Raw genomic sequence first — 24,912 nt, forward strand, 5'->3', positions numbered from 1 at the left:
GTACGAATGTACTACAGTTTGTTTATTCATTCGCCTGCTGATGTAGCCATGTATATCTACCCATCACCAATATCATACTGTAGTATTATAGTAAATCTTGAAATCAGGTTATGGAAGTCCTCCAACTTTGTGGTTATCAAATTTGTTTCAGCAATTCTAGGTCCTTTGCATTTGTATATAAATTTTAGGATCGGTTTGTCAATTTCTTTAAAAAATGGCTGCTGGAATTTTGATTGGGATTAGGTTGACTCTAAGATCAATTTAGGATGAATTGTCATCTTAATGATACTGAGTTTTCCAATTCATGAACATGTTATGTCTCTTCATTAATTTATATCTTCTTTAATTTCTCTTAGCAATGTTTTGTTTTTACTGAACAAATCTTACACAAGGTTAGTATATTTATACTTAAAAATTTCATTTTTTTGATGCTATTATTAATAACACTTGATTTAAACAATAATTTTCCAAAGGTTTCCTGAATTTATATAAAAATAAAATTTAATGTGGTATAATATGTTGCTGTATCCTTGTGATCTTGCTAAATTATTAGCTCTAGTAGCTTTCTGTGTATGTTCATTAGGATTTCCTGCATCCATGATGTCTTTGTCCAGGTGGAGATTTATTGTGTTTCCTGAATCTAAGAATGTAAATCTTTGATTCTGGAAAACGCTCTATTCCTTTCTCTACAAATACCACCTTTGTCCAATTTTTTTTATTCTTGTTGGAACTCTTCTTTGTATCCTCCATGTCTCTCAACTCATATTTTCCACCTTTTTATCTTTCTGTGCTGCATTGTGAATAATTTCTTCAGGTTTATCTATTTCACCTGTTTGGTCTTCAGCTGCACTTAATCTATTTAGCCTGTCTACTACAATTGTACGTGCAATGAGTATACTTTGCATTTCTATACTCTTTTTGGTTCTTTTTTCAGAACTACTCAGTTATTTCTTAAAGGCTCTTGCTCTTATCACCAACCTTCTTTTCTATTTCATTAAATAACGAACATATAATATTATGAAATCTGAAGTCTTTGTTGGCCTGACTTTCCTGCCTGTCATGCTGCTGCTTTTGCTCCTGGGACGCGATTCCTTGAGCGTTTGATTGGTAACTCTGAGCGCACGCTCCGTGGAACTCCGTCTGCGGGGATTCTCTCCCGCCGCGCTGCTCCGGAGCGGAGAGGGCCTGAGCTGTGCGCCCTGGGACTCTTCCGAATAAATTCGCAGCCTGACGCGTTCACACAGCGCTTAGAATAGGATGAAAAGACACGTGACAGCTTCCTTGTGCTTATAAAATCCTGGAGCAATACCTCCTCTCTTCAGCCAGTGCCCAGGCCGACCCAGGCTGGCTCCCTGTGGTGGAGGGGTGCGCTTCTTGGGGGGACTCCGCTTTCTGGGGCGTCTCCTGCTGACCCCCGCCCCCAGCGAGCGCCAGGCCTCGCTCTGTCCCCGCACCCTGCCGGCCTCCCAGGGGATGCCCCAGCACCAAACTCCACCGCCCTCGCCGCCCACGCGCTTATTCCCTGGAACAAGCCTTTTGCTTAACCTTTGACCCCTAGCAGACATTTAGTTCCTTGTCATCGCATCAGTGCATTTAAAGCAGCGTAGCTGGCATTTTGAATTCTTTTCAAGCTGACAGCAGCACGGAAGGCCGTCGCATTCTGAGGCGCCTGGGCGCCAGGGAAAGCACTGTCAGTGGGAAGGCTGTGCGGGGCCTCCGACTGCTGCACGGGAGACCCGGGCCTCGAGGGCGGGGTCCCCAGCCCCGCGCCGCCGGCGCTCGCCTGGGCTCCCGCCCGCCACCGCTCCGCAGCTGCAGCCAGCCAAGCGCCCCCTAGAGGGACCACGGCGGGGACCGGCCCCCCGCCCCCCAATCCACTGAGCCACACCAGCAGGGCTGTGATTTTAAAAAATAAAAGCATTTATAAAAAAGAGGGGGGGGATGACTGAGAGAAGAGCAGTTTTGTGGTGAGGCCTGGGTGTTGGGAAGACAGGAAAAACTAGCAGAGGACTGAGAGAAACTCAGCCGGGAGGACAGAGTAAGACCAGGAGCAAAATGACTGGGACCCGAGCGAAGAAGGTTTCGAGGAGGAGGACGAGACGAAGCGTGACAGGCGCCGCTGAGAGCCGGGCTGGCCCAGCGCCGCGCGCCCTGCTGCTTTTGGCGGCACGGAGGTCGCTGCCGACTAGGACAGCAGTGTGAGCGGACGGCGCGGGGTGAACTCCCTTTTAGCGCAAGTTCCGGCGAGAATGAAAGGGGAACTGGAGGGGGACAGACAGCGTAAAGAGGGCGGCAGGCCACGCCTGGCATCGCCAGCAGGGCGTGTGCTCCCGCCTGGCAGAGGCCGCTGGCTGAGCACGAAGGTGCTCTCCCCTGTCTGGGCACAAACTAGACTCCACTTCCAGTCTTCCTTGTGGTCAGGTGTGGCTGGGACACTAGGTTCTTGTGTCCCTGAAAGCTTCCCGGGAGCTGCTCCGCACTTTGTAGGCCTCCGGGGAGAACGGCACCTCAAGGCAACAGCAGCCTGGGCCCGCAAATGGCCCTGCCACGGACAGGCGCCCTGCTGCCCTCGATCCCTCCCAGGACTGTTCTAAGAGCAAGAGAAGCAACTGCTGCTGCGGTGAACCCCACAGCTCAGGTGTCCGTCCCTTGCTGCAGCCTCGACAGCCCCGAGTCACACCCGGCTGCGCGCGCACAGAGGTGGCGAGCGGGCAGCAGGGCGCCTTGCAGAGATACACGCTGCCCCTCCAACAAGCAGCAGTCCCTGGACTGGGCTGCCGGCCTGGCTCAGGGAGGCCTGGGCGGCTTCCCTCGCGCACTGATGGTCCCCGGCCCATCCCCAGCTGACTGCGCATCTGAGTCAGCAGGGCCGATGGGGCCACTTCTGCCAGGGGCTGACGGCTGGACCTCAGCTCTTCCAGCGGGCACGCAACGAGACCAAGCGGCCTGTGAGGGGGGGGCGTGCGCCGTGAACCGTCCGGGAGGCGGAGGCGGGGAGAGGGAGGGGGAGACGATGCCTGCGTTGTCAGCAGCTGTTCAGTTCTTGGAACCAGTTCCTCAAAGGGTCAAGGATGAAGCACCGTCCTCGGATTCCCCAAGATACACCGTGACCTTGCCAGTGCATTGGATCTTGCTGAAGCCATTCTGAAATTTAAAAAAAAATTATTTCCAACGGAAAAAACTTGGTTCAAAGGTATCCTCTGAAACAGAAATTTAACTTCTAGAACTTGTCCAAAGTAAGTAATTGGTCAAGTGAAGAAGGAGGTATTTATTTGTAAGAAGCTTCACTGCAGAGTTGTTCATCGCAATAAAAACTAAAATCAACAGAAACGCCCATCAACGTGAGACCGGCCATTTCCTCACTCAGCAAGTAGTTACTGAGCGTTTCCCCTCGTCAGGCGCTGTGCCGGGTGCTGAGGGAACACCACTCAGCAGCTGGCAAAGCCTCTGCTCGCAGGGAACTTCCAGTCCCTGTTGGACAATACTCACATAAACACACTGCGACAGTTTCTTTCTTTCCTTTTTGTAAAAAATATTTTATTTATTTATATACAGAGAGGGGAAGGGAGGGAGAAAGAGAGGGTGAGAAACATCGATGCAAGGCAGAAACATTGATTGGCTGCATATGCACCCTGACCTGGAGCCAAACCCGCAACCCTGACCAGGAATAGAACTGGCAACTTTTCACATGGACGATGCCCAACTGAGCCATACGGATCAGGGCCACTTTCACATAATTTCTTTCTTTTTAAGATTTTACTTATTTATTTTTAGAGGGAAAGAGAGAAAGAGAGGGAGAGAAACATCAATGTGTGGTTGTCTCTTGCATGCCCCTACTGGGGACCCGGCCTGCAACCCAGGCCTGTGCCCTGACTGGGAATCGAACCAGCGACCCTTTGGTTCACAGGCTGGCGCTCAATCCACTGAGCCACGCAAACTAGGGCCTGACATAATTTCTGATCAGGATAATGAGAATAGCTAGGTGAACTCCAACAATGGGCACAAAGGCCCTGCAAGAGCAGCAGGTCTGGATTGTCTCCACATCTGAAGGAAAAGTCCCTACAGCAGAAGGAGTGACGAGATGAGGCTGGAGCAGGGGAACGGGGCTCAGTGAGGAAAGACCGAAGGCCAGCTGGCGGTGTCAGAGATCAGACGGGTCAGCAGGGATGGGCCTGAGAAGAATTGTGATGCCAGGCGAAAAAAACAGGCTAGGTAAGAGCACCTAGAACGTGGTCCCTCCGGTCCGCACCCTCGCTAGCCTGGCATCTTGACCGCCTCCGCATCCAGAGCCCCCCCACTCCCACCCCCGCAGCCACCAACAGCTGTCTGCCCACTGCCAGCCGGGTCTAATCCTGTCATCTTTTCGCAGGCCCCTGCACTTGCTTTTCACTGTGCCCAGTCTCGTTTTATTTATTTATTTATTTATTTTTAAATTTTTATTGATTTGAGAGAGAGAGGGAAAGGGAGAGAAACGTCGATTTGTTGTGGTTTGTTGTTCCACCTATCTCCGCACTCATTGGTCAAGGCTTGTATGTGTCCTGACCAGGGTCAAACCAGTAACGCTGCCGTGTTGGGACAACGCTCCAAACAACCGAGGTACCGGGACAGGACCGGTCTAGGTTTTTTTTGTTTTGTTTTTTTTAAATCCTCACCCAAGGATTTATTGTTTATTGGTCTTAGAGAGAGGAAGGGAGAGAGAGAGGGAGACACTGCTGGGAGAGGACAGCAATCCGGACGCGTCCTGGCCCGTCTAGATTCAAACTGTGCGCACCTGTGTTTAGTAGTCTTTTTCCCTCCACAGGAGCAGGTCTGTGAGGGCACAAACAACGACCCTGCACTAAACGGTGCTCAATAAATACCTGCTGAAGGAATAAACAGTTGAAGGTACATTCCAGATCCTGCTCCATTCACTTCACTTACTGAAGGAACAGAAACTGAGGGAGCAGGGCCTCTTTTTGTATCTAGTGGACTTGATCCGAGGAGTAAGAGGCTGGGGCTCTGGGCGCAACACGCTGCCTCCTCGTGCGGGTGTCAGATGCCCTGCTTTGTAGGTCTCGCCCGCAAAAATGACTGCGGCCCTGCACAGACTTTGAGTGTCCATGTGAGGCTCTATTTCACCTACGATGAAATTTCAGAAATGTAGTTTGGATATTATTTAAAACATTTAGGACTCGATCAAAAAAATAATTTTAAAAGATCAATGGGAAAAAAATGAAGAGTCCTAAAACAAACCAACACACATGCGTAAAAATTTAGTATATTACAAAGGTGAGGAAAAAAGAGACTATTTAATAAGTGGTGCTGGGAAAGGTAGCCATCTATGTGAAACAAAACCAAGTTAGCTCATGACTAGGCATGGTTCTCAGAAATAATTCCCTAACAGTTCATTCTGATTCTAACCTAACGAGATGGGTTCTCCCTAAGCATGATAGGATGCCTTCTGCCCAGCTCTGAAGCTGCAGAATCACTCGCAGCGCCCCACATCAGCCAACACACACCAAGGATCCTCACGGTTATTTACCATTTTTTCCTGGATGTTTAACCAGTGTAATTTTTAAAGAGAAGGTAATAAAAAGTATAAAAATTGGGGAAAAAAAAAGAAAACTCATTATTTATAGATGATATCATGAAGTGTTTTATTTTTTAACCTGAAAACCCAAGAGAACCAGATGAAAACCTACCAAAGGCAGCAAACATCTAGTTAGAACGTATTTATGACAGCAACAAAGAAAATGTTATCAGTGGACACCACAGCTGCGTGAAGAAACAGAATGAAATAGCATGGTTAACATCACGAGAATGTCTAGGTTGGTTCATAAAAATGAACATGATTAATACGATGCTAACACAAAAACCACCAAGGTTTTTGGGAAGCACACCTCAAACTTCCAAAGCAGATGAACAGCATCCACTACAAATTCAAGTGGATGTGTGTCCTGTGACTTAGCAATTCTACTTCCAATCATCCATCTTAAACACCATAAAAATACTGTGATTTTTTTGTGGGTACATATGTAAATAGGAAATGCATTTAAAAACAATAAAACGTCTGGAAGGACACACAGTAACTGGCGAGTGGCTGGCTCTCAGGCTGGACCGGCTCAGAGGCCGCAGGGTCTAACAGGGTCTTCGCAGGTGACAGACAGGGCTCCGCCGTCCATTGGGCGGAGGGATCCAGTGAACGCTGCCTCCTCGGAGGGTGTTGAGACTGAGTGAGACACGCGACACTGCCTGGCACACAGCAGACTTGCAGTTTCACGTCTGAAGTCACTTTTTAGGGTTGAACATGACCACGAGAGCATGTACTGCATCACGTGTGAAAATGTTTTAGATGGAAATGATTCCCATTTATTTTCGACTCCTAGAACACAGTCCAAAAAATAAAGTAAAAAGTTTCCGGGCCCCTAAAAAAGCTTGATGCCATCCTTTCTCAGAGCACAGCAGATGAGCTGATACCAGAGGAGGGGACTTTCGGAAGTCGATACACTGACATCGAGCAGGAGATAGTACGGTCCAGTTAACAGTACAGGGTGTGCCCGGGCTGGTGTGGCTCCGTGGACTGAGCGCCGGCCTGCGAACCAAACAGTGGCTGGTTCCACTCCCAGTCAGAGCACAGGTCTGGCTGTAGGCCAGGTCCCCAGTGGGGGACACCCGAGGGGCATACATTGATGTTTACATTGATGTTTCTCTCCCTCTCTTTCTCCCTCCCTTCCCCTCTCTTAAAATAAAATCTTTTAAAAAACCTACACAGAAGTAAAAAAAACAAAAACAAAAAGAGTGGGGCGAAAGAGTAGGTTTACAGTTGTATGTGAAAGTTTATTCTTGTGTTATTACTTATTATATTCCCCATATGAACTGTAATCCTACTTTGCCCCACCCTGTACTTAAGTGACATCCTCACTGGAGGCGTGTATTTACGCTTTGACAGCAGATGTCCAGTCCCTCCCACACGGATAAAGGAGCCAAGGAGTGACGGCAGGGGGCAGTCAGGCGCGACCTAGTTCAAAAACTGCCATCTCCTTTGTATTTAGAGAAAGACCCACTTCCTGGGCCGCCTCCGCAGAAACCATCATCCCTGGTTTCTATGAATCTTACAATAACCAAGCAAAACACGAAAAAGCCTGGCGCGGCGTCATGGAGAAGCGACATCAAAAAGCCCCAGTCCTCAAGATCGTCATCGTCATCTGCCCGGGCCGTAGGTACACCCCGCGACCGCACGAGGCGGCGCCCACGTCCGGTGGAGGGGCCTGGGCAGGGCGCGGGTAGGAGGTCCAGTCCCCGAGCCAGGAGGGAAGGCTGATGCCCGCCCCACCTGGTGCACCTGGAAGACGCGGCGGCAGCAGCACCGCAGGACCCGAGTCTGCGGAGGAGGCTCCGTGGTGGCCTCCGTCCCAGCTTCACGGGCGAGCGCACTCGCCGGTAGGCCTGCGCTCAATTCCCGCGCCCTCCCGGGTTCCGCTCCGGGCAGGAGCTTAGACGTCGCTCGCCCCGCCCGCGCCGCCCACCCTCGTGTGCGCGTGCGCCCTGCGCTCCGGCCCGCCGCGGCTGCTCCGGGTACGCGCGCCCCGGCCCGGCTAGCCGCAACCTCCGCCCCGTTCGTACGCGCGTGCGTCCTGCCACCCAGCCTGCCGTGGCCCCGCCCCTGCAGGAGCCCCCTCCCCACTTAACCCCCAGCGTGTCTGCGCGGTCGCCTGCGCGCTTTGCGACATCTGGACTGCAGTCCTCGTTTGCTGCTCGATCGGGCGTAGTGTGTGGTTTGTTAGTGTCTGATCTGAGACCAGTTCCCTTCTCTCCCTGAGCCAGCGCTTCCTCGTGGGCTCACTGGAGAGGTTGCAGTCGCGAGGGCAGGGCCTCGAGCCGGTGCTGCGGCTCCAGCCTTCGCCCGCACTATTCCCTCCATTTCTTCCAGTCGCGGAGAGGGTGCCGGAGGGCGCCTCCCCCCGCCCACATCCTGGGCCCGAGGTTGGAATTTGCAGGACCACTGAGCGGACGTGGTCCGTTAACGTTGAGCCATAGCCCGGAGAACCCCGGGAAGCAGGCACAGTCACGGAGGCGGCGGTAAACGAAACCAGTTCCTCCTGCAGCCCGCAGCCCGCGGAAGTCCCACTGCCCAGACCGCACTCTGAGGGTGCAAGAGCCAGGCCGCCCCGGCCGGACGGGGTCGCGCCTTGTTGTCCCTAGCGCCCGAAGCCAAACTCAAGGCTGTGAGGCCTTGAACAATGACTGCCGGTTTCCCTATTTTTCACCTCCTCCCCAGGTCAGGACAAACCAGAGGAAGCCAATCACGCTCCCCCGTCCAACCACGTGAGGCGCCCTGCCTCTAGTTGGCCAGCCCCCGCGTCGCCGCCCCGCGCGCTCCTGAAGCCGTGCCCGGGTTTCCCAGCTTTCCCACTCCGCCGCCGCCGGGGTTCGCGGTCTCCGGACTGCGAGTGGCGGCGGCTGATTCCTTTTCTATAGCAAACTCCGGGTAAATAGCCCCTCTTCGCTTTTGGGAGCGTCTTTCTTTATTTCCACTTTTGAGTTATTGTCGCTGAGAGAAGACATTTGCAAAGAATGTTTTATGCTTAATGAAAAAGAGCAGAATAAAAATTTCAGATATGGTATGAATTCCACTTTGAAAAAGATAAATATAGAAAAGAATAAACACCAAAATACTGAGTAATAGCCTTAAGGACTAGGAAAAATTGTTTTCCTCCTTCTCTATATTTTTCATTTCTGAAATAAACAGGTAATCCTTTTAAAATTCATAAACATGTATTTTTTTCTTGAAAATCATAAGAATGACTTGATGAATGGTGTGGTACGCTGTATCACTTGGTGGGCAGATTGAAAACACACACACAGCCACCCCCGGCCGGTGCGCTGGGTCGGGCGTGTTCTGTGACCCCAGGGCCGCGGGCTGCATTCCCAGTCCGGGACGTTCCCGGGGTTTGCGTCCCTCCCCAGTTGGGGCGGGTCTGAGAAGGCGACCAATCGTTGTTTCTCTCACATCGACGTTTCTTTCACATCGATGTTTCTCGCTAGCTCTCTCCTTCTTCCTTTCTCTCTAAAGCAATGAAAAAAGAAGTCCTCAGGTGAGGATTAAAAAATAAAAGGGCCTGCTCAAAAGGGATAGCATTTGACTCAGTCAGCCCTTTCTTCCAGAGAAGCTTTGGCTGCAAAAGTTTTTAACACTCTTCTAGTTGGTAAGCATTTTGAGTAGCATTCTGGGTTGAATGATAAATAAGTGAAAGTATTATTGTACGTTTTTGTACATTCCTTCATCATACTGAAGGAGAGCAGAGTTTGCCAACCCCAAAATATGTTTCTTTGGGATACTGATTCTTTTAAGCTGGATATTTTTTAAAGCTTTTGTTTGTTTATTTATTTAAGATTTTATTTTATTTAGTTTTAGAGAGAGGGGAAGGGAGGGAGAAAGAGAGGGAAACATCAGTGTGTGGTTGCCCCTCGCATGCTCCCCACGGGGGCCCTGGCCCACAGCCCAGGCCTGTGCCCCGACTGGGAATCCAACCGGTGACCCTTTGCTTTGCAGTCCTGCACTCAATCCACTGAGCCGCACCATCCAGGGCAAAGCTGGTTATTCTTAAGAAATGAAAGACTCCAGAAAAAAATTTGCCCCTCCCTCCAAGTGTCTAAAAGAACTTAGATGGAGGACCTGCTCCAAGAAGGGGGCTCTCATCCCAGAGAACTGCAGTCTGAGAGGAACCAGTGTGTTTCAGATGGGGACGCACCCAGCGAGGCCCCTTGGATCAGAGGCCTCTCCGAGCCCATCGTTAAAGGTGGGCCAGCACACATTTGTTCTTCCGTCTCCCTGGGAATTGCCCCGCCCCCACCCTCACCCCTTTGAAGTCCCAAACCACTACTGGCCCCCTTTGCTCCTTAGTACAAGGTGGTGTATAAACCTCAACTACAGATTTTTCCTCGGTCCCCATGTTCTTATGGAACCCCTGTATGTGCATATGTAATTTAATTTGGCTATTTTATCCTGTTAATTTGTCTCATGTCAATTATTAGACCAGCCAGGAAAACAAAGAGGGAACAGAGAAAACTTCCGTTCCCTCGCAGTATAAAAGGGTTAGATTTCTCTTTTATATTCTTCTGTTTAATTTCTTTTTCTTTGGTGTATTCTCAAATTTATACTTCTACATGGTATATAAAACACTTACCCTGCCCTGGCCGGATGGTTCAGTGGTTGGTGCATCATCCTGATACGCCAAGGTTGCGGGTTCGGTCCCTGGTCTGAGTGCAAATAAGAATCGGCCAATGGATGCATCAGTAAGTGGTATAAATCCATGGGTTTTTTTTCCTCTCTCCCTCTTTCTCTAAAATCAATAATTAAAAAAAAAAACTCCTAATTTCAAGTTATTTAAATCTTTCTAATTGATTACAATCAATTTTAAGACTTTAAACTGGGATTCTTATGTAATCATATATCTTAATTATGGGCAAGAACATAGTCTTTCTAGTAAGAATCTTTTGAAATTTATGGCAAAAGCATTTGGTCAGATTGTGTAAATACTAGAAAGGAAGTGACATTGATTGATTAATGCCATTTTTTTTTAAATGACCAATCTACAATTCCTTCAGCCACCTCCTGCCATAAGCAAAGAGATGGAAGATCAGTCCACTCTAGTCTTCATCTGGTACAAGGAGCAAAGGTCAGCTCCAGGCCCCGTGTGCTTTTCCACCCATGGGCTGAGGAAGGGTCCAAACCCGTGCTGCAGCCCCCACTGGGCTGTGGTCGGGTTCTCCTGTTCATTGTTGGGAACCGTCCCGCCTGGTCTCAGGGACTGTAGCCCTGCTGGCAGGCGAGAGGGCCCCAAGGCTGGAACTAATCAAGGGGGCCTTGGGAAAGCAGGCCACTGAGGTGACAGAACCTGTCTCCCTGGCAGAGGCACAGCCCCTGCCTCCCTCACATCACCCAGCTTGGCCCTGGAGGATGGCTGGTTAGTCAAGGACAGGTAAGACCCCTCGATGGAAGGGGCAACCTAAGACAGGCACTGACATGTGGGCATCAGGGAAAAACTTGGGAGACACGGAGAAAGGGCAAAAAGACCCTCACCCCTCAGCTTTGATATGGCTGGGATCCTTATTCTATCTGAAAGAAGTCTCCTTATTTCCTAGCTGCTCTGCCCTCCCCTCACCTGGCTCAGGCTTGAAACGATACTGGAGACAGCCCTAAACTGGATCTGGCGGTTCCCCGGGGGAAATCGGGCTTAGAAGTAAATTCCTTGAAGCATGCTTTGTTTCTCCCTCAAAAGCTATGATAGCCAGCTCAGGCTGGGAAGGAAATGTACATTATTCACAGACTCTGACCCTAAACCCTTTGGCGCTCTTGTATTTACACTCTCATGTTCACTCATCTCCTTTCGGACCCATGTAAATCGGTATGTTCCTGCCATTTGTTTTCTTCAAAACATCACCTGTTCTCTGTAAACATTAACATACTGCTGTAATGAGATCACCTGCACATTCCTACTACCTAGCCCTGTTGATAACCCTTTCAATAAAAGCCTTTGGACACAGGGGCTCGGGGCCTTGTCCACTAGAGGGAAGAGCCGCCCCCTCTCCTGGCAGAGAAATGTCTGGAATGATTTATTATCCCCCCCGATCCGTGACAACCCCGGAGCAGGCTCCGCGGGACTCAGTGTCCACGCTCCCACCGCAGCTGGCCCATGATCAGGGACCTGCAGAGCCCCTCCCCCAGTTCATCTTTGTAGCCAGTCGCAAGTGGCTTCACACGAACGCCGCAGAGTCGTCGCCATTTCCCTGGGTAAGGGCCTGGGCCTGACTGGGGACGAGGTGGCAACTTGGGTCTCTTGTGCTTTCTGGTGCAACTTCGGGAAGGCAGCACGCTCACTGCCATCCCACGAGCACGGCGATGTAGGGAGGGCCCTCCACGAGGGCGCTGAGCCCTCCTTGCCATGGGCACCACGGGGCACGGGCTGCGGCAGCTGTGGCCAGAAACGCCCCGACAGCCCGGGGACCTGGGGCCCAGCTCTCACCGCCCCTTCGGACCAGGACCACCTGCACAGTGACTGTGTGGTTAAGAAAGAAAACGGTTGTTTTGCTGTCTTTATTGACTGTGACCCAGAACTTGTGAACAAGGTGAAATCATAGAGATTGTTATTTTTAAAACCAGCCATAAAATCTAGAGTGACGGCAAGTCGATGAGTGGTTTCCTAGAGCAGAGGGTACAGACGGGTGGGCTGCACAGGGACAGGGGGGGCCTTTCTGGGGTGTGAAAATCCTCTAAAATTGCTTTCTGGTGATGGTTACACAATTCTGTGAATTTGCTAAAAATCATTGAATTGTAAATTAAAACAGGCAAATTTTATGGTAAGTTATGCCTCAATAAAGCTATTAAATTTTTAAAAAGCAATAGCCGCAGAGATACATCTTTTAGTAGAAGCATGAGCGGCCCTGTGCGTGCCAGACACCGGGCACCGATGACCAGCTCCTGGTGCAAAGCAAGAGGGTCCTCGCACTCGGCCTGCCGCCTGTGGCCCCGCGGTCCACTTCTGGACCCAGCAGGACACATCTCCTGCTCCCAGACCCAGGCTGCTCACACCGGGGGGTGCATGGAGCTCGGGGCTCTGTCACAGGTCAGCACTGGCCCTGTTCCGCCTGCATCAGCACCTCTGTGTCCCCATCCGCCCTGGGGGCCTGAACCCCCGCCCCGCGGGGGGCTGTATCTTGAACCTCGGGAAGGCGGCCTGAGCCCCAAGCAGTGGCTGAGGGTCATGCTCAGGCTTGGTACACAGCGTGCTTTTGAGATCTTCAGGGCTTTATTAAGGCATTGAGCACAGTGATTTTTCGCCGACTGAAATGAACACAAGGAGATAGACCAGGACCTGAGGGATGTGCTCGTAAGGGTGACGGTCGGGGCGCCGGGCTGGGAGGAGCATTCAGAATACACCCATGTGGCGCCCAGCGTCCCTCGGCCAGAGCTCTGGCTCAGGGGCTCCCGGAGAGCTGCCACGGTGCCCAACAGGCGGGTGACCCCTGCGCCCCCACCCCCAGCCTCAGGCAGCGGCAGGGCAGCGCCCGAGGGTGGAGGCCCGCGTGGCCCGCCTGTGGCACCGGCGCCCAGCCTGGGGCCGGCCGGGCGGCGAGGAGGGCCCTGGCGCTCTGCAGGCCCGGCGCGCAGGCAGGCGGGCGGGGTGCGGAGCCTCCGCTTGGGCCCCTGTGGCTGCTCAGCCTCTTTCCCTCTAGGAGTCACTGCTTCTGGGGAGAAGGGCAGGGCGTGTCCTTTGGGAGAACACTGACTGGGAGGGAGGGGGGGAGGGGGGAGCGAGGTCAGCCCGCGCCTGGTGGGGTCTTCAACCCGAAACCCCAGCATGTCCATGGTCGCTGGAGGTGCTGAACTGTCTCTCCACTTTCTTTTGGTCCCTGATCTTGAGTCCAATGTCCACCTTCTTCTCGAAGAAGTCCGCCAGCACAGGCTCGGTGAGGATGGAGGCCAGGGTCTGCTCGAAGGAGACGCTCCAGTCGGCATCCACAGAGCCCCCGCTGCGGGCGGGGGCGGCGGGGCGGCCGGCCTCCCCGCCCACCAGCACGGTGTCGTCTGCCAGGTCCTCGCACTGCAGGGAGCCCGTGCTGACCACCGAGTAGGAGGACATGGACAGGTCGTCTTTGGTTTCGTCGTCAGACAGGCGCTGGGAGGGGGAGCCGTGGCCCTCGCCGCCGTCCCCGCCGCCTGCCCCCTGGCCCTCCTGTGGGGCTTTCCCCAGCTGGGACTCCCCGCCGGCTCTGGCCGGGGCGTCGCCCGCAGCGGGGGGCTGCAGCTCGTGAGCAGGGTCCTGGGTGGAGACGGGGGCGGGCGGCGGGTCCTCGCCGGGGACGCCGTCCCTGGGCTTCCTGCCGGGCTGCGCCGAGAACCTCTTCCCCACCTCCCCGATGCGCAGCAGCAGGCTGGCCACCGTGGCGATGGCGTGGTACAAGTCCTGCTCCATGGGGTCTTCACTGAACATGTTGTACAGCGTCTTGCACAGCTCTATGAACTGTTCCTTTCAAGGGGAAAGACAGAGACAGGGCAGGGAGGGGGCGGTGAGAGAGGGTCCGACGGCCCGCGCGGCCCTCTGCCTGCGGTGGGGCCGTCCTGCTGGGCAGGCCCACACGCCCGCACCTCGTCACGCCCCGAGGTCACAGAGTCCCCCGCTGCCCTTCTCCTAGCACAGAGAATAGCCTGGAACCTCTCCCCGTCTCCGTGCCTGCTGTGTCTGCGCAGATGGACGTTTCCTCCACGACTTTCCAAACCCAGGGGCTGCACGGATTTCTTCACTGTGCTTTGGAGCCACTTGGAGCCTTTTTGTACCTTTAGTCAGAAGCTACTTCAGCTCTGCACTTGACAAAGCTCTTTAGAGGCCGCTGACAAGGCAAGGCGGCCTGGCCCGTGGAGGGGCGCGAGGAGGCCGCGTCCCAGGTCCTGGAACCCCACGTGCAGGCCTCCTGGGCGCCCCGCAGCCCGGGCAGGAGTGCCCCGCGAGCAGAGCAGGCTGCGCTCGGGCTGTGGCTCGAGGACTGCCTTTGGTCACACGTCTGGGGCCCTGGCCTTGCGCCCTTCACCAAGACACAGGCCCCGACCTAGACACAGCAGGGGGGACGGAGCCCGCATGGGCAGGGCGCCCCCGTGGGGGCCAGGCGGGAGCAGGAGCACCGTGCGGCCGCTGCCCCGCGAAGGTGGAGGGTCAGTCTCTGTCTGTCGCAGGCCAGCCTTCCCCGGGGCGTTTCTGGCTCAGGACGGTGAGTAAACGTGAGGCCCTGGAGCACCTGGCCTGCTGTCTTTCTGGAATCGTCCCTGACTGCCACCTGACTGCCAGGCTCCAGACGCAGGCGGGAGGAAGCCCGCGCCCTGGTGGCGCCGGGGGTGGGGGAAGCCTGGCCCGGCCAGTGTGCTCACGGGCGCGCCAGAGGCCCTGGCGGGGCCTACCTGGTTCATCTTGGGAAGGTCCTTGATGCTCTCCTTCTGAACCTCTTTCTCCTTGGCCCACATCTGAAGGTAGTGCCGACAGTCAGAAGGGCTGGTTCCCTTCTCTGAGAGTTGGGAGAAAAAAAATTAATCTCCATCCCTCAAACAAGAGAAAGGACTGGGGGGTGGCAGCAGGGAAAGAGCAGGTTAGGCGGTGGCTGGCAGGGGGTTACGGGGTCCTTTTATAAAACACCCAGCACTTGGGGTGGCAGTGAAAGAACACACCAGAACACCCACGGGTCTCCCCTGGGTCTTGCTGAGGTAGGTTTGACCTACACTGGTAAAGATGAGCCAACCTGTCTTCCTCACCATGGTGACAGAACCACGTGGCGGCAGAGAGGGGACAGCTCGAGGGGGGCCCTGGCCGAGAGCAGGCCCCCGGGAGGGCGGTGGCGACAGCCAGGAGGGCTTGCAGCTGCCGGCGGCTTGGCCGGGCTGACATGGGCGGGGCCAGCTGGCCGGCGCCCCCTCGCAGCCCCCCTTTCCACAGGGAGAGGCTCGGAGTGAGGCGGGTCTGCCAGCTCCCTGGGGGAGGGCTTTCCCGCCGCGGGCTCTCTACCGGCCTGCACGTACCTGCTCTTTTTTCTTGGACGTCCTCATTTCCACCTCCCTCTCGCCCTTCCTGCGGTAGTGCTTCTGGACGACCGAGAAAAGAACCCAGAGAACGTTCCTGTTAAGACCCCAAACCACGGAGGCCTGCGAGTGGGCCAGTCTGTGCTCTGCCGCTGACGAGCGCGGCCCCCGGCGGCAGGTCGGCCTCAGGGGTGCTCCTGCTGCGCATGGTGACACGGACCCCAGGGCCACCCTTGCTCCCCTCCTGTCTTTCAAGGGAACGCAAACCTCCCCTTGCACCGTTTAAGTGAGCGATGGTGCACATTTGGGAGAAAAAGCCCAAGACCTGATTTCTGTAGTCTCTGCTGAAAAAGGTCAAACTGAGGGGTTCCCAATGGGCGATTCAAGCGCCCCCCCGGCCAGCAGCCGAGGGGGTTTAAATACAGTGTAGCTCTGTATCCTCTGTATTTCTGGAAGTGACACACCGGCCCTGGCCGGGACGCTCTGCTGGTGGGGGCGTCATTGTGCACCAAAGGGTTGCAGGTTCGATCCCTGGCTGGGACACGTGTGCGAGGCGACTGAGTGATGTTTCTCTCTCCCCCGCTTTCTAAAACCAATAAACATCCTGGAGTGAGGAGTCAGAAACAAATGTATGAAAGTGACACACGTGCTGGAGTTGGCACACACTGTGCCCCCTACTATGACCCTGGACTCGGTGACCGTGAGCTCAGGGAGGGGCGGGCTGCTCTCCGTGGGGCCGCTGGGCTCGGCTCCTCCCGCCCCGTAAGGGGCAGCTGGCCGGAGGGCCTCCAGGCAGAAGGCGTGTGCAGGGCTTGGAAAATGGACTGGAGCTCCCTCTTTATCTCCTTTTGGGAGCAGCTTCCTGTCCTGGGTGACCGCTTCCTGACCTTTCTGCACGAACATGCTGAGGTCATGTGGCTTAGAGTCACGCACAGGACACGCGCCCCCTCCGTCTGGGACGCCTTAGCACAGGTCGCAGACTCAGGGGGCGGCGGCCCCGCTTCCGCCGCTCCCCACTGCCGTGCTCCCTGTCACGTGAGGAGCGGAGGCTCAGCAGGCTCCACTGGGCCCTCCTCACGGTTCTGGCTTATGGGGAAGGACGGCCGGGACCCTGGGCTCGACCTCCTGTGCCGCATTCCCCCAGGCCCGATCTGGATGCGGCGTGGCCGGCAGGGACCTCTGGCTGGCAGTGCGCCCCAGCGCTGGCCCTCCGTGGCAGTGGGGACAGGCGCGCCTCTCTGGGCTCCGGCCCCTCGCTGTGGAAGGCAGGCCCGCTGCCTGCCACCGTGCGGCGTCTAAGGACAGGGCTCTGCGCCCCCAGCCCTGGCCTCTGCCTAAAGTCCCTGATCCATCCGGGTTCAGAGTGTGACAGAGGTTCACCTGCTTGTCGAGTTTGTACACGTGAGATCGAGGTGCTCAGGCTTCACAGGCAAGGCCAGGCCCTGTTGGCAGGACTGCCTGCCAGGGTGTCTTGGTACTCGCTGTTTGGGTGCATCACCCTTGGAGTGTGCCATCCCCCCACCCCAGCCCTGGGGGCCACAGGGCGCGTGTCTGTGGGTCCAGTGAGCCTTACGCTACCCACCAGCTCGACTGCCAAGCCCCAGGCCCAGGTGCCCCCACCCGGGCTGACACGCCCAAAGGGCTTTAAATGCAGCGCAGGGACGACTTCTAACTGGCGCACTCCACAAACGTATTTTTCCCCGAACGGGAAAGGGGTGGGGAACATGAAAAAGTTTTCGAGGACGGTGCCCGCCACCCTCCGCACCCCCGTCGCCTGTGCTGCCGTGATGGCACTCGGGTCTCTCCCCACGACCGGACACCAGGGGACTTTCCGCACATGCCGTGGAGCCCATGCCCTGGCGCCCGCGCAGCGCCTGCTGCGGCCTGTCCTCGCTGACGGCTCCCCACAAGCACAGAGGCTGCCCCTCCCCTCCCCAGGCCACAGGAGGGCGTGGCTCTGGGTCCTCCCCAGGACTGAGCCACGGGGAGGTCTCCGGAACCGAGAGCTCGCAGGCCTCCTGGCCCTGCCAGGGACTGTTAGGAAGGCAGAGCCCAAGGTCTGGAGGGAGCCCAGGGCCCAGGGGAGCCCCTGCCCTGGGACTGACCTTGAGCCTCCCAGGGCAGGCACAGGTCCAGGTCTGAGGCCAGAGGAGACGCTGGGAGGGAAAGCAGAGGAGTGCAGGGCAGAGGGCAGAGGCCAGAGTTCGGAAGGTGGAGATAAGAGAAATGCGTGAGAACACCCAGGACCTGCCCACAGAGAGCGCGGTGCCCTCCCCACAGCCGCCCCAGTGAGGAAGCCTCTCCCTCCAACTACCACCCGGCCAGGGCTGCCAGCCACCTGCGTGGGCCTCACATGGGCCGGCGAGCCAGGGAATGGCTGCCACGGCCCGCCCCGCGGCGCTCACCTTCTGCGGAGCTGTCCTCGGTGAAGTAGCGGGCCGCTTCCAGGGCCGACTCGGGCTCCTCCGGGCTCAGGGCTGCGCTCCAGAGAAGGGAGGGCGAGGGCCGGAGGGGACAAGGTGACTCTCCTGAAGCCCCTCCCGAGTCTCGGGCAAAGCTTGGCGCCCCCGCCGGTGTGCGTGCCCCGCCACCCCCGCCCGCCCGTGTGGCACGTGGCCTCTGGCTCCTGCTGCCCTCTTGGCGTTTTTGACTTGCACAGAGTGGGTGTGCGTGGAGGGTGGCAGGGCGTGGGCCCCAGGGCGCTGCAGCCCTGGACAACGCAGGCGCCCGGCCCAGAGCGGCTGGCCTCTGCCTCCGCAGGACTGCTGGGGGCCAGCAACCACGCCCCGGAGGCGAGAGGCGGCTGCGTGCTGGTGGCAACACTGGGAGAAGCAGCCGTAGGCGAGAGCCGGAGGAGCAGGACTTCCTGGCTCCGGCTGCGCAGGCAGACCACGCCCAGGCGGGGCCCGCAGGCGGGCATGGGGCCAGTGCTTGAAAAGCCGCTGGAGGCAGCTGCGCCCCCTGCAGGGGGCCTGGGGCCAGAGGGCCGCCCCGGTGGCGCAGCTCCCTGCTCACACCCACAAGACCGGACTCCCCGGGAGACCCCAAGGGCCTGGTGGCACAGGGGGAGCCCCTCCAAGGATAACCTGGAGCCCTTGAGGAACTCAAGGGCCAGCTGGGGGACGCAAAGCGCTCCATTCCAAACTTGCACCTCTGCTCGGACACCCTCCTGGTTTTCCAGCCGCTGCCCCGCACTGTCTGCCGAGGCCCTAGCCCAGCAGGGCCGCCCGGCCCCCGGTCCCTGGCCGGGCTCGCCAGCCCGGACTGCGCTGCCCCTGAGCGCTGGCTCCTAGGGCAGGGGGCGCCCCAACTGCTCGGAGCCCCCAGGCCTGCGCCTTGGACGCTGCAGGGTCAGCTCTGCACAGGTGAGCGCCCCTCGTGGAGAGGGCAGGGGTGGCTCTCACCTGGGGGCAGATGCAGCTTGTAGAGCATCTTGAGCTTGTCTGTCAGGTCTCCGTGGTACATCCCGCCTGAGGAGGAGGGGCGGGAGGGAGGCTCGCGGACCTCGGGCTCCCAGGCCCACACGGGCCCTCATTTGCACGTGCCTCCTGCCGGTGGGCTCTCCCGGGCACTCCCTCGGGACAGGCCCCGAAGGTGCCCAGCCCCAGCCCGCCCCCGCCCCCGCCCCCTCCCTGGGGCCGCAGCCCCACTGTGGGCAGCACTGGGCTGAGGGAGGAAGGGACCCACTGGGCTCCAGTGTGTCCCCATTGGGAACTGGTTCTGAGGCCACTCACTTATCCCTGTCACGAATTCCTTGAAGTTGATCAGCGAGTCCTTGTTTTGGTCCAGGAGCCGGAACAGGCGCCCTGCCAGCACGGGAGTGTGGGCGCCGCAGGACCAGGGCGTCAAGCTGGCAAAGAGTTCCTGGAACTGGCTGGCGTCGATGCGGTACTGCTCCAGGTAGGGCAGGCTGGGGTCCCGGCGCACGGCGGCGGGACGGCTGCTCCCCCAGTACTGACTGGCCATGTGCTTGGCCTGCAGGCAGCAGCGAGATGGCGGTCAGCACGGCCAGGCTTCTCCCGGGGCCCGCCCTCGTCCTCCACCCAGGACCAGAGGCCGGGGCAGGGGGAGCACTCGGCTGGGCACGGCCTCACAGGAACCCCCGTCCCCCCAACCACCAGCCCTCATCCCCAGGCGCGGGGGCTGGGGCAGGTCACAGCGGGCTCGACGGCTCAGACCCTGTGGCCACAGCACAGCACAGCAGCCACCTCAGAGGGTGAACAGAGGCAGCTGTGGGGGGGGGGGGGCAGACGGAAAATGACCAGATCTGACCAGCGTGGCTTTTGCTGTCTGTGCCCAATCCTCAGGGTCCTTTCCCCTCCTTCTGTGAACAGCACCTGAAACTTTCTGGCAAAGTCCCTTCTGTCCTGCCCTCAAGCAGTGGGGTGGGTAGGCATATGGCCTTTCTGGCCCAGGGACAAACACTCTCCTGCATCACAGCCTTTGGCTAAAACACCTGGGGCCTTTAGCTAAAACCAATTGGAAAGGAAAAAATCTCTCTCCACAGGGGTGGCTGAGAGGCCAGGGTGAGCGGAGCGGCTGCTGCTGGTCAGGCTGCTCTGCAGGAAGAGCAGCGTGGAGAACGCCGGGCAGCCACTGGGGGGCCCCGAGAGCGTGTCTGAGCGCCTGGTTCCAGCCACACCTGAAGCTGTCCGTTCCTAGCTTTAGCCACGTGAGCCAGTGCGCTCCCTCCTCCGTGTCAGCTGACTTGAGTGGACTTTTCTGACACTTAAGAGAATGTCCTGTCTAAACGCCAAGCATGAAATTTGGCCGCATGAGGTCTGTGCCTCCAAGGCTCTTTTCAGTCTCCGTCGCCTCCGGCAGGAGGCGGCAGCACTGTGGGGACACTGCGGGGCCGGGGCGGGCGTGGGAGCTACCAGGCCCTGGGCTGTCACCTTAAACACCACGTAGAGGTCCTCCAGCTCTTCAACTGAGAAACCGATGTCCCCAGGAATAGCCCGGACCTGCCAGGAAAGAGACATGAACACAGTGCCGATTCTCCAGCTCCTGCCGTGGGGAAGCCAGAGGCTCTTTGAGAGAGTCCCCACGTGGACACGAACCACCCTCTCGGTGCTGCCTGCTGGCCAAGTCCGTTCAGGAAAGAGAGTGAGGGCCACTCCCTTCCCTCGACGCCTGGCTGCCACCCCTGAATCCATGCTCCCTCCTGCTCTCTGTCCTGAACTCTCGTCAGGGACACAGGTGAGGGGCGGGAGTCCAGCGGCTGCTGTCTGGTCCCTGGGGAGACCCTGGCACTGGCTCTTTGCAAGGCCTTCTAGAATTTCTCAGTAACTTCTCCCCCAGGGATGAGGGGGCAAAGGCTTAGAGCAGAGGTGAGGGGACTGGGTGGGTGCGGGTGGCTGAGTGTCACCGGCCAGGGGCAGGGGAACTGCCAGGGTGGAGGGCCCAGCGCAGAGCAAGACGGCACTTGGCCTGCAGACACTGGGGTGTCAGGTGCGTTTCCCAGTGACCAGCCGGTGAGCAGGAACTGTGACGGGCGCCTGCACCCGAAGCCACCCCTGCGAGGCGGCCCTGGGGAGCTCTGCCCCCGCCCGCCCCGAGCGGAGGCCTGAGGACAGCGCAGCGGGAGCAGCCCCTCCGGCCCCCGGCCCTCTGGCCCCCCAGCCCCGTACCACGCTCCTCTTGGCTGTGTCCTCCAAGGACTGGATCACCTTCAGCCTCTGTTTGAACCGCATCTGCTCGATGTCTTCGGCCCTGAGGCTGCCGAACTTCTGCGGGTCAAAGGTGGCACGGTGAGGCCAGGGTGACCATGCAGGGGAGCGCCCCCCGCCCCGCTCCGCTGAGGCCACACGCGCCCACACAGGCGGACGGAATGGCCCCGCCTGGCACCCCCGTGAGCGCTGACCTCGTAGGACACTTTGAGCAGCTCGAAGATGTCCACCTCTTCAGGAGGGTCATCTCCACTCGTCAGCAGAGCGTGGAGGTGTGGGATAGGCGGAGAGACACTCTGTTTATTGACCACGTTATCCAGGTACCTGTGGGGGCAGAGAGACAGGGGCGTTTCACCCTCGGCTAAGGGGTGGGGGTCTAACGTGCGCAGCCTCCCCATTGATGAGGGGGCCTGCAGAGTGCTGGGCATCCACTAGTGGGGGAAGGCCTTGCTCCCATGAAGCCTGGGGGCCCAGGCTGTCCTCGGGGGTCCCATGGGCAGGACCCTCTGTGGGCCCAGACCCTGCCACACCAGGAGAGAGCTGTGTCCCAGCTGGAGGGATGTGCTCCCCACCCACCCGGCTGTGTCCCCAGGGACAGGGCACTCCCTGGCCAAGAGAATCAGGGGCCGGGAGAAAGGGGCAAGAGGAGGCCAGCGGGGGACGTTGTCGGGGACCTGCGTCCGCAGGGACCAGCCCGGGACAGGGCGGCTGGCCTCCTGCACCCAGAGTTCCTGTTCTGGGGGAGGCTGGTGTTTGTGGCATGAGAACCAGTCTCAGACTTGGGTCACTGGCTGAGCCTCTGGACCCCACTCTGGACTAAGAACAGGCCCCCTGCAGCCCCCACAGCGGCGGGGGGCTCAGCCGGCGAGTGGCAGTGTCCCGGGCCACCGCGGCCAGCGGGCACTCCGGCCAGGCAGGTGTGCGCACACGGCCGGCAGGGCTGCCCCGAGCGCGGGGCCGGGGCCGGGAGGGGCCTCGATGGTGGGGCTGTGCGGGCCAGGCTGGGGGGCTCGGCCCCTTTGCACAGAGAACCACCAGTGGTAGAGGGAGCCCCTGTGTCCAGGGGGGAAACGGGTCAGGTGCCAATCAGAAAGGGCCCTGCGGGACGCTGCTGGGTGAGAGGCCCGGGCAGAAGCGTCGTGGGCCTGGAGGGAGGGGCTGCACCCCCTGGAGCGTCCGTGGGGGCGAGGCGTGGGCACTGGAGAGGAGGTGGCTGCCAGGACCGCTGTTCGGTGGCCACAGCAGGCCCAGTGCGGACCCCGGGCCCGGGTGGCAGGAGGGCGGGCCGGCCGGGCTCATGGAGGCGCGAGCCGGAGGCTGCTCTTCCCGCCGCCTGCGCCCAGCAGGCCCTCCCGCCCAGTGCGTCTGGGCCACCTCCCGTTTGACCCTCCCCAAGTGGTGACCGTTCCCCCTTGTGCCCTTTGTCTCCATGAGAAAGGGGCTGCCGCCTGCCTCCCAGTGTCCCTGACTCTAGCTCTGGCCGGGAGCTGGTGGGCAGGGCGCGGGGGGCCCTCGGTCACCTGCCCAGGACGGTCATGGCCTCGCCCTCGTCGCTGCAGCCCAGTAGCTGCTCCATGTTGGCATCCAGGACGGCCAGGGCCACCTGCAGGACCACCTTGACGCCCTCGTAGAAGAAGCAGTCAACAATGACCACGGCGCTTTCGAAGGGCATGACGCTGAGGAAGAGGGTGAGGAGCCAGGACAGCGAGATGCTGGCGATGACCCCGAGCTCCTGCATCTTCTCGGACAGCTGGGGCAGGAAGTCCCTCGTGAGCTCTTCGAAGATGCCTTGGTCCACCAGGGCCCCTGGTGAGAGCACCGAGCGCATGGTGAGCCCTGCCCGCCGCTCGGCGGCCCTGGGCGGGGCCCGGGGCCTGGGGGCCAGGAAGCTGAGGCCCCCAGCTGCCCCGCTGCAGTGGGAGCTGAAGGAGGGTGGAGTGGGCAGAGAGAACAAGAAAAAAACCCGCTACGCTTGCTCTCTACAGCTTCCAAACCAGTGTGTAAAATGAACGATTTCTTCCATTAGACTGGATTTTCTCCTGGGGAAACACGAATTTCTCCCTGGAAGCATCATAAGTAACAGTGGCCTCAGTGGCTTCTGCACCTGCCCTGAGGCTGGTTCTAAAGCACCCCAAGAGCGGAGACCCAAAAAACAAACGCTGAGGGAAGGACATCGTGAAGGAACAGACATAGTCACACACTGTCAGCGGCGTCAGCAAGTGCGCTCGTGGCACAGACGCCGGCTGCTCGCTGAGCTCACGAGAGGCGGCGCTGGGGGACAGGTGCACAGGCGCCGCGGGCTCTAGGGGGGAGGTTGGGCGTTTTCCAAAATAAAAAGTGAAGACGTCAGACGGACAGGAACTCAGGCATCGAGCTGACTTTTAAAACCACCGAAGCGCAACAGGTTGCCTTCTTGCCAGCCTGTCCCAGGGAACCCACCGGAAACCTGGTGAGCCGGCCGGGCCCGCAGCGCGTCCCCACGCCGCAGCCTCCTGGCCTGCCGGAGGGCCTGGCGCTGCCTGCAGCCCGCAGCACGGCTGGGAGGCCTATGGGCTGCTGGGCGGGACGTGCCGGGCAGGGCGCCCGACCAGGGAGGCCCAGCCCCACCCGGGGCCTCCGGGCAGCAGGCACTCACCCACCACCCTGGTGTTGTAGTAGTCGGGCAGCATCCGCTCACAGAGGGCCACCAGCAGCCAGAAGGCCTCCTCCTCGCTGCCATAGAGCAGAAGCACCGAGGTGACAATGTTCATGGCCTGTGGGCACAGAGACGGTGAGGGGAGGCTCTGGAGCTGGACACCAAGGGAAGCTGTCCCCTCCCCAAAAGGGTTTCGCTCTACAACAAACCATCCTACACCGGACTCCGTGCAATTTGTCAAAAAACAATGTGCCGGAAGCCAATCTGACAAAACCAGGCAGCCGTTCCCGTGCACGGGGCTGGCAGGCACTTGGAAACGTGAGCAGGCAGCCGTGAGCATGCGACGCCTTCCAAGCAGCGTCGGGCGTCGGGGCTGTGACACGGGCACAGGTGGGCGTGCGGGTGAGTGGCGTGCGAGGTTGCACAGCGGCAGGGAGGCTATGGCAAGATGCAACCCTGCCCACCCCATCACTGGGGGCGATGAGCTTAACAATGATTTAAAGCCAGCACAGCGGCTTCCCGTGCGCAGGGCAGACGTCATGCGGGACAGTGGCCCTATAGAAGGTGGCTTTCGGGGAGTTGTCGCTTCTCTAAAACCCAGGAGCAGTCTGCGGGGAACAGGAAGCCACCTGACCTGGCCAGAAAAAGGCTCAGTGGATTTACAATGAAATGCGGCCAGAAAGGCCAAACGGAGCCACCAGGTGGTGATACCTCGCACCACGAGGACGGCTGTTATCAACGCAGAAAACAAGTGCCAGTGAGGACGAGGAGAACTGGAAGCCTTGTGCACTGTTGGTGGGGATGGAAAGGGTGCAGCTTCCGTGGAAAATGCTATGGCAATTCCTCAGAAAGTCAAATATAGAGTTACTACATGACCAGAGCTTGCACTTCTGGGAAGAGACACAAAATGACCGAGAGCAGGGACGGGGCAGATGCTGTGCCCCAGGCTCACAGCCGCACATTCGCGCAGCCAAAAGGCGGGAGGAGCCCAAGTGTCCGTCAGCAGGCAGGTTAACCAAAGTGGTCTGTCCATACAATGGAATGTTATTCAGCCTTAAAAAGGC

At 58.1% G+C, this 24,912-nt stretch overlaps 1 protein-coding gene across 3 annotated transcripts in view; it reads right to left on the reverse strand.

Moving 5' to 3' along the window:
- Positions 1 to 12,052: 12,052 nt before the first annotated feature.
- The window catches only part of TBC1D9B (TBC1 domain family member 9B), a 41,941-nt gene continuing 29,081 nt past the window's right edge, over positions 12,053 to 24,912 (reverse strand). For 2 of the 3 annotated variants that reach the window (XM_054566277.1, XM_054566280.1), the window contains 12 exons: positions 23,849 to 23,966; positions 22,734 to 23,019; positions 21,408 to 21,537; positions 21,175 to 21,273; positions 20,440 to 20,508; positions 19,279 to 19,519; positions 18,949 to 19,014; positions 17,950 to 18,021; positions 17,650 to 17,700; positions 15,545 to 15,607; positions 14,933 to 15,036; positions 12,053 to 14,009 (listed from right to left, as the gene is read on the reverse strand). In XM_054566277.1, coding sequence (XP_054422252.1) covers positions 13,323 to 14,009; positions 14,933 to 15,036; positions 15,545 to 15,607; positions 17,650 to 17,700; positions 17,950 to 18,021; positions 18,949 to 19,014; positions 19,279 to 19,519; positions 20,440 to 20,508; positions 21,175 to 21,273; positions 21,408 to 21,537; positions 22,734 to 23,019; positions 23,849 to 23,966 — 1,986 coding nt within the window. In that variant the 3' untranslated portion in view covers positions 12,053 to 13,322. The remainder of the gene's footprint in view (positions 14,010 to 14,932; positions 15,037 to 15,544; positions 15,608 to 17,649; positions 17,701 to 17,949; positions 18,022 to 18,948; positions 19,015 to 19,278; positions 19,520 to 20,439; positions 20,509 to 21,174; positions 21,274 to 21,407; positions 21,538 to 22,733; positions 23,020 to 23,848; positions 23,967 to 24,912) is intronic. The other variant, XM_054566278.1, reaches the window with a different exon arrangement.

This window comes from Pteronotus mesoamericanus, unplaced genomic scaffold, assembly GCF_021234165.1.
Source record: "Pteronotus mesoamericanus isolate MK-2021 breed Mesoamerican mustached bat unplaced genomic scaffold, CSHL_Meso_final contig_171, whole genome shotgun sequence".
In the NCBI taxonomy this organism is placed as follows: domain Eukaryota; kingdom Metazoa; phylum Chordata; class Mammalia; order Chiroptera; family Mormoopidae; genus Pteronotus; species Pteronotus mesoamericanus.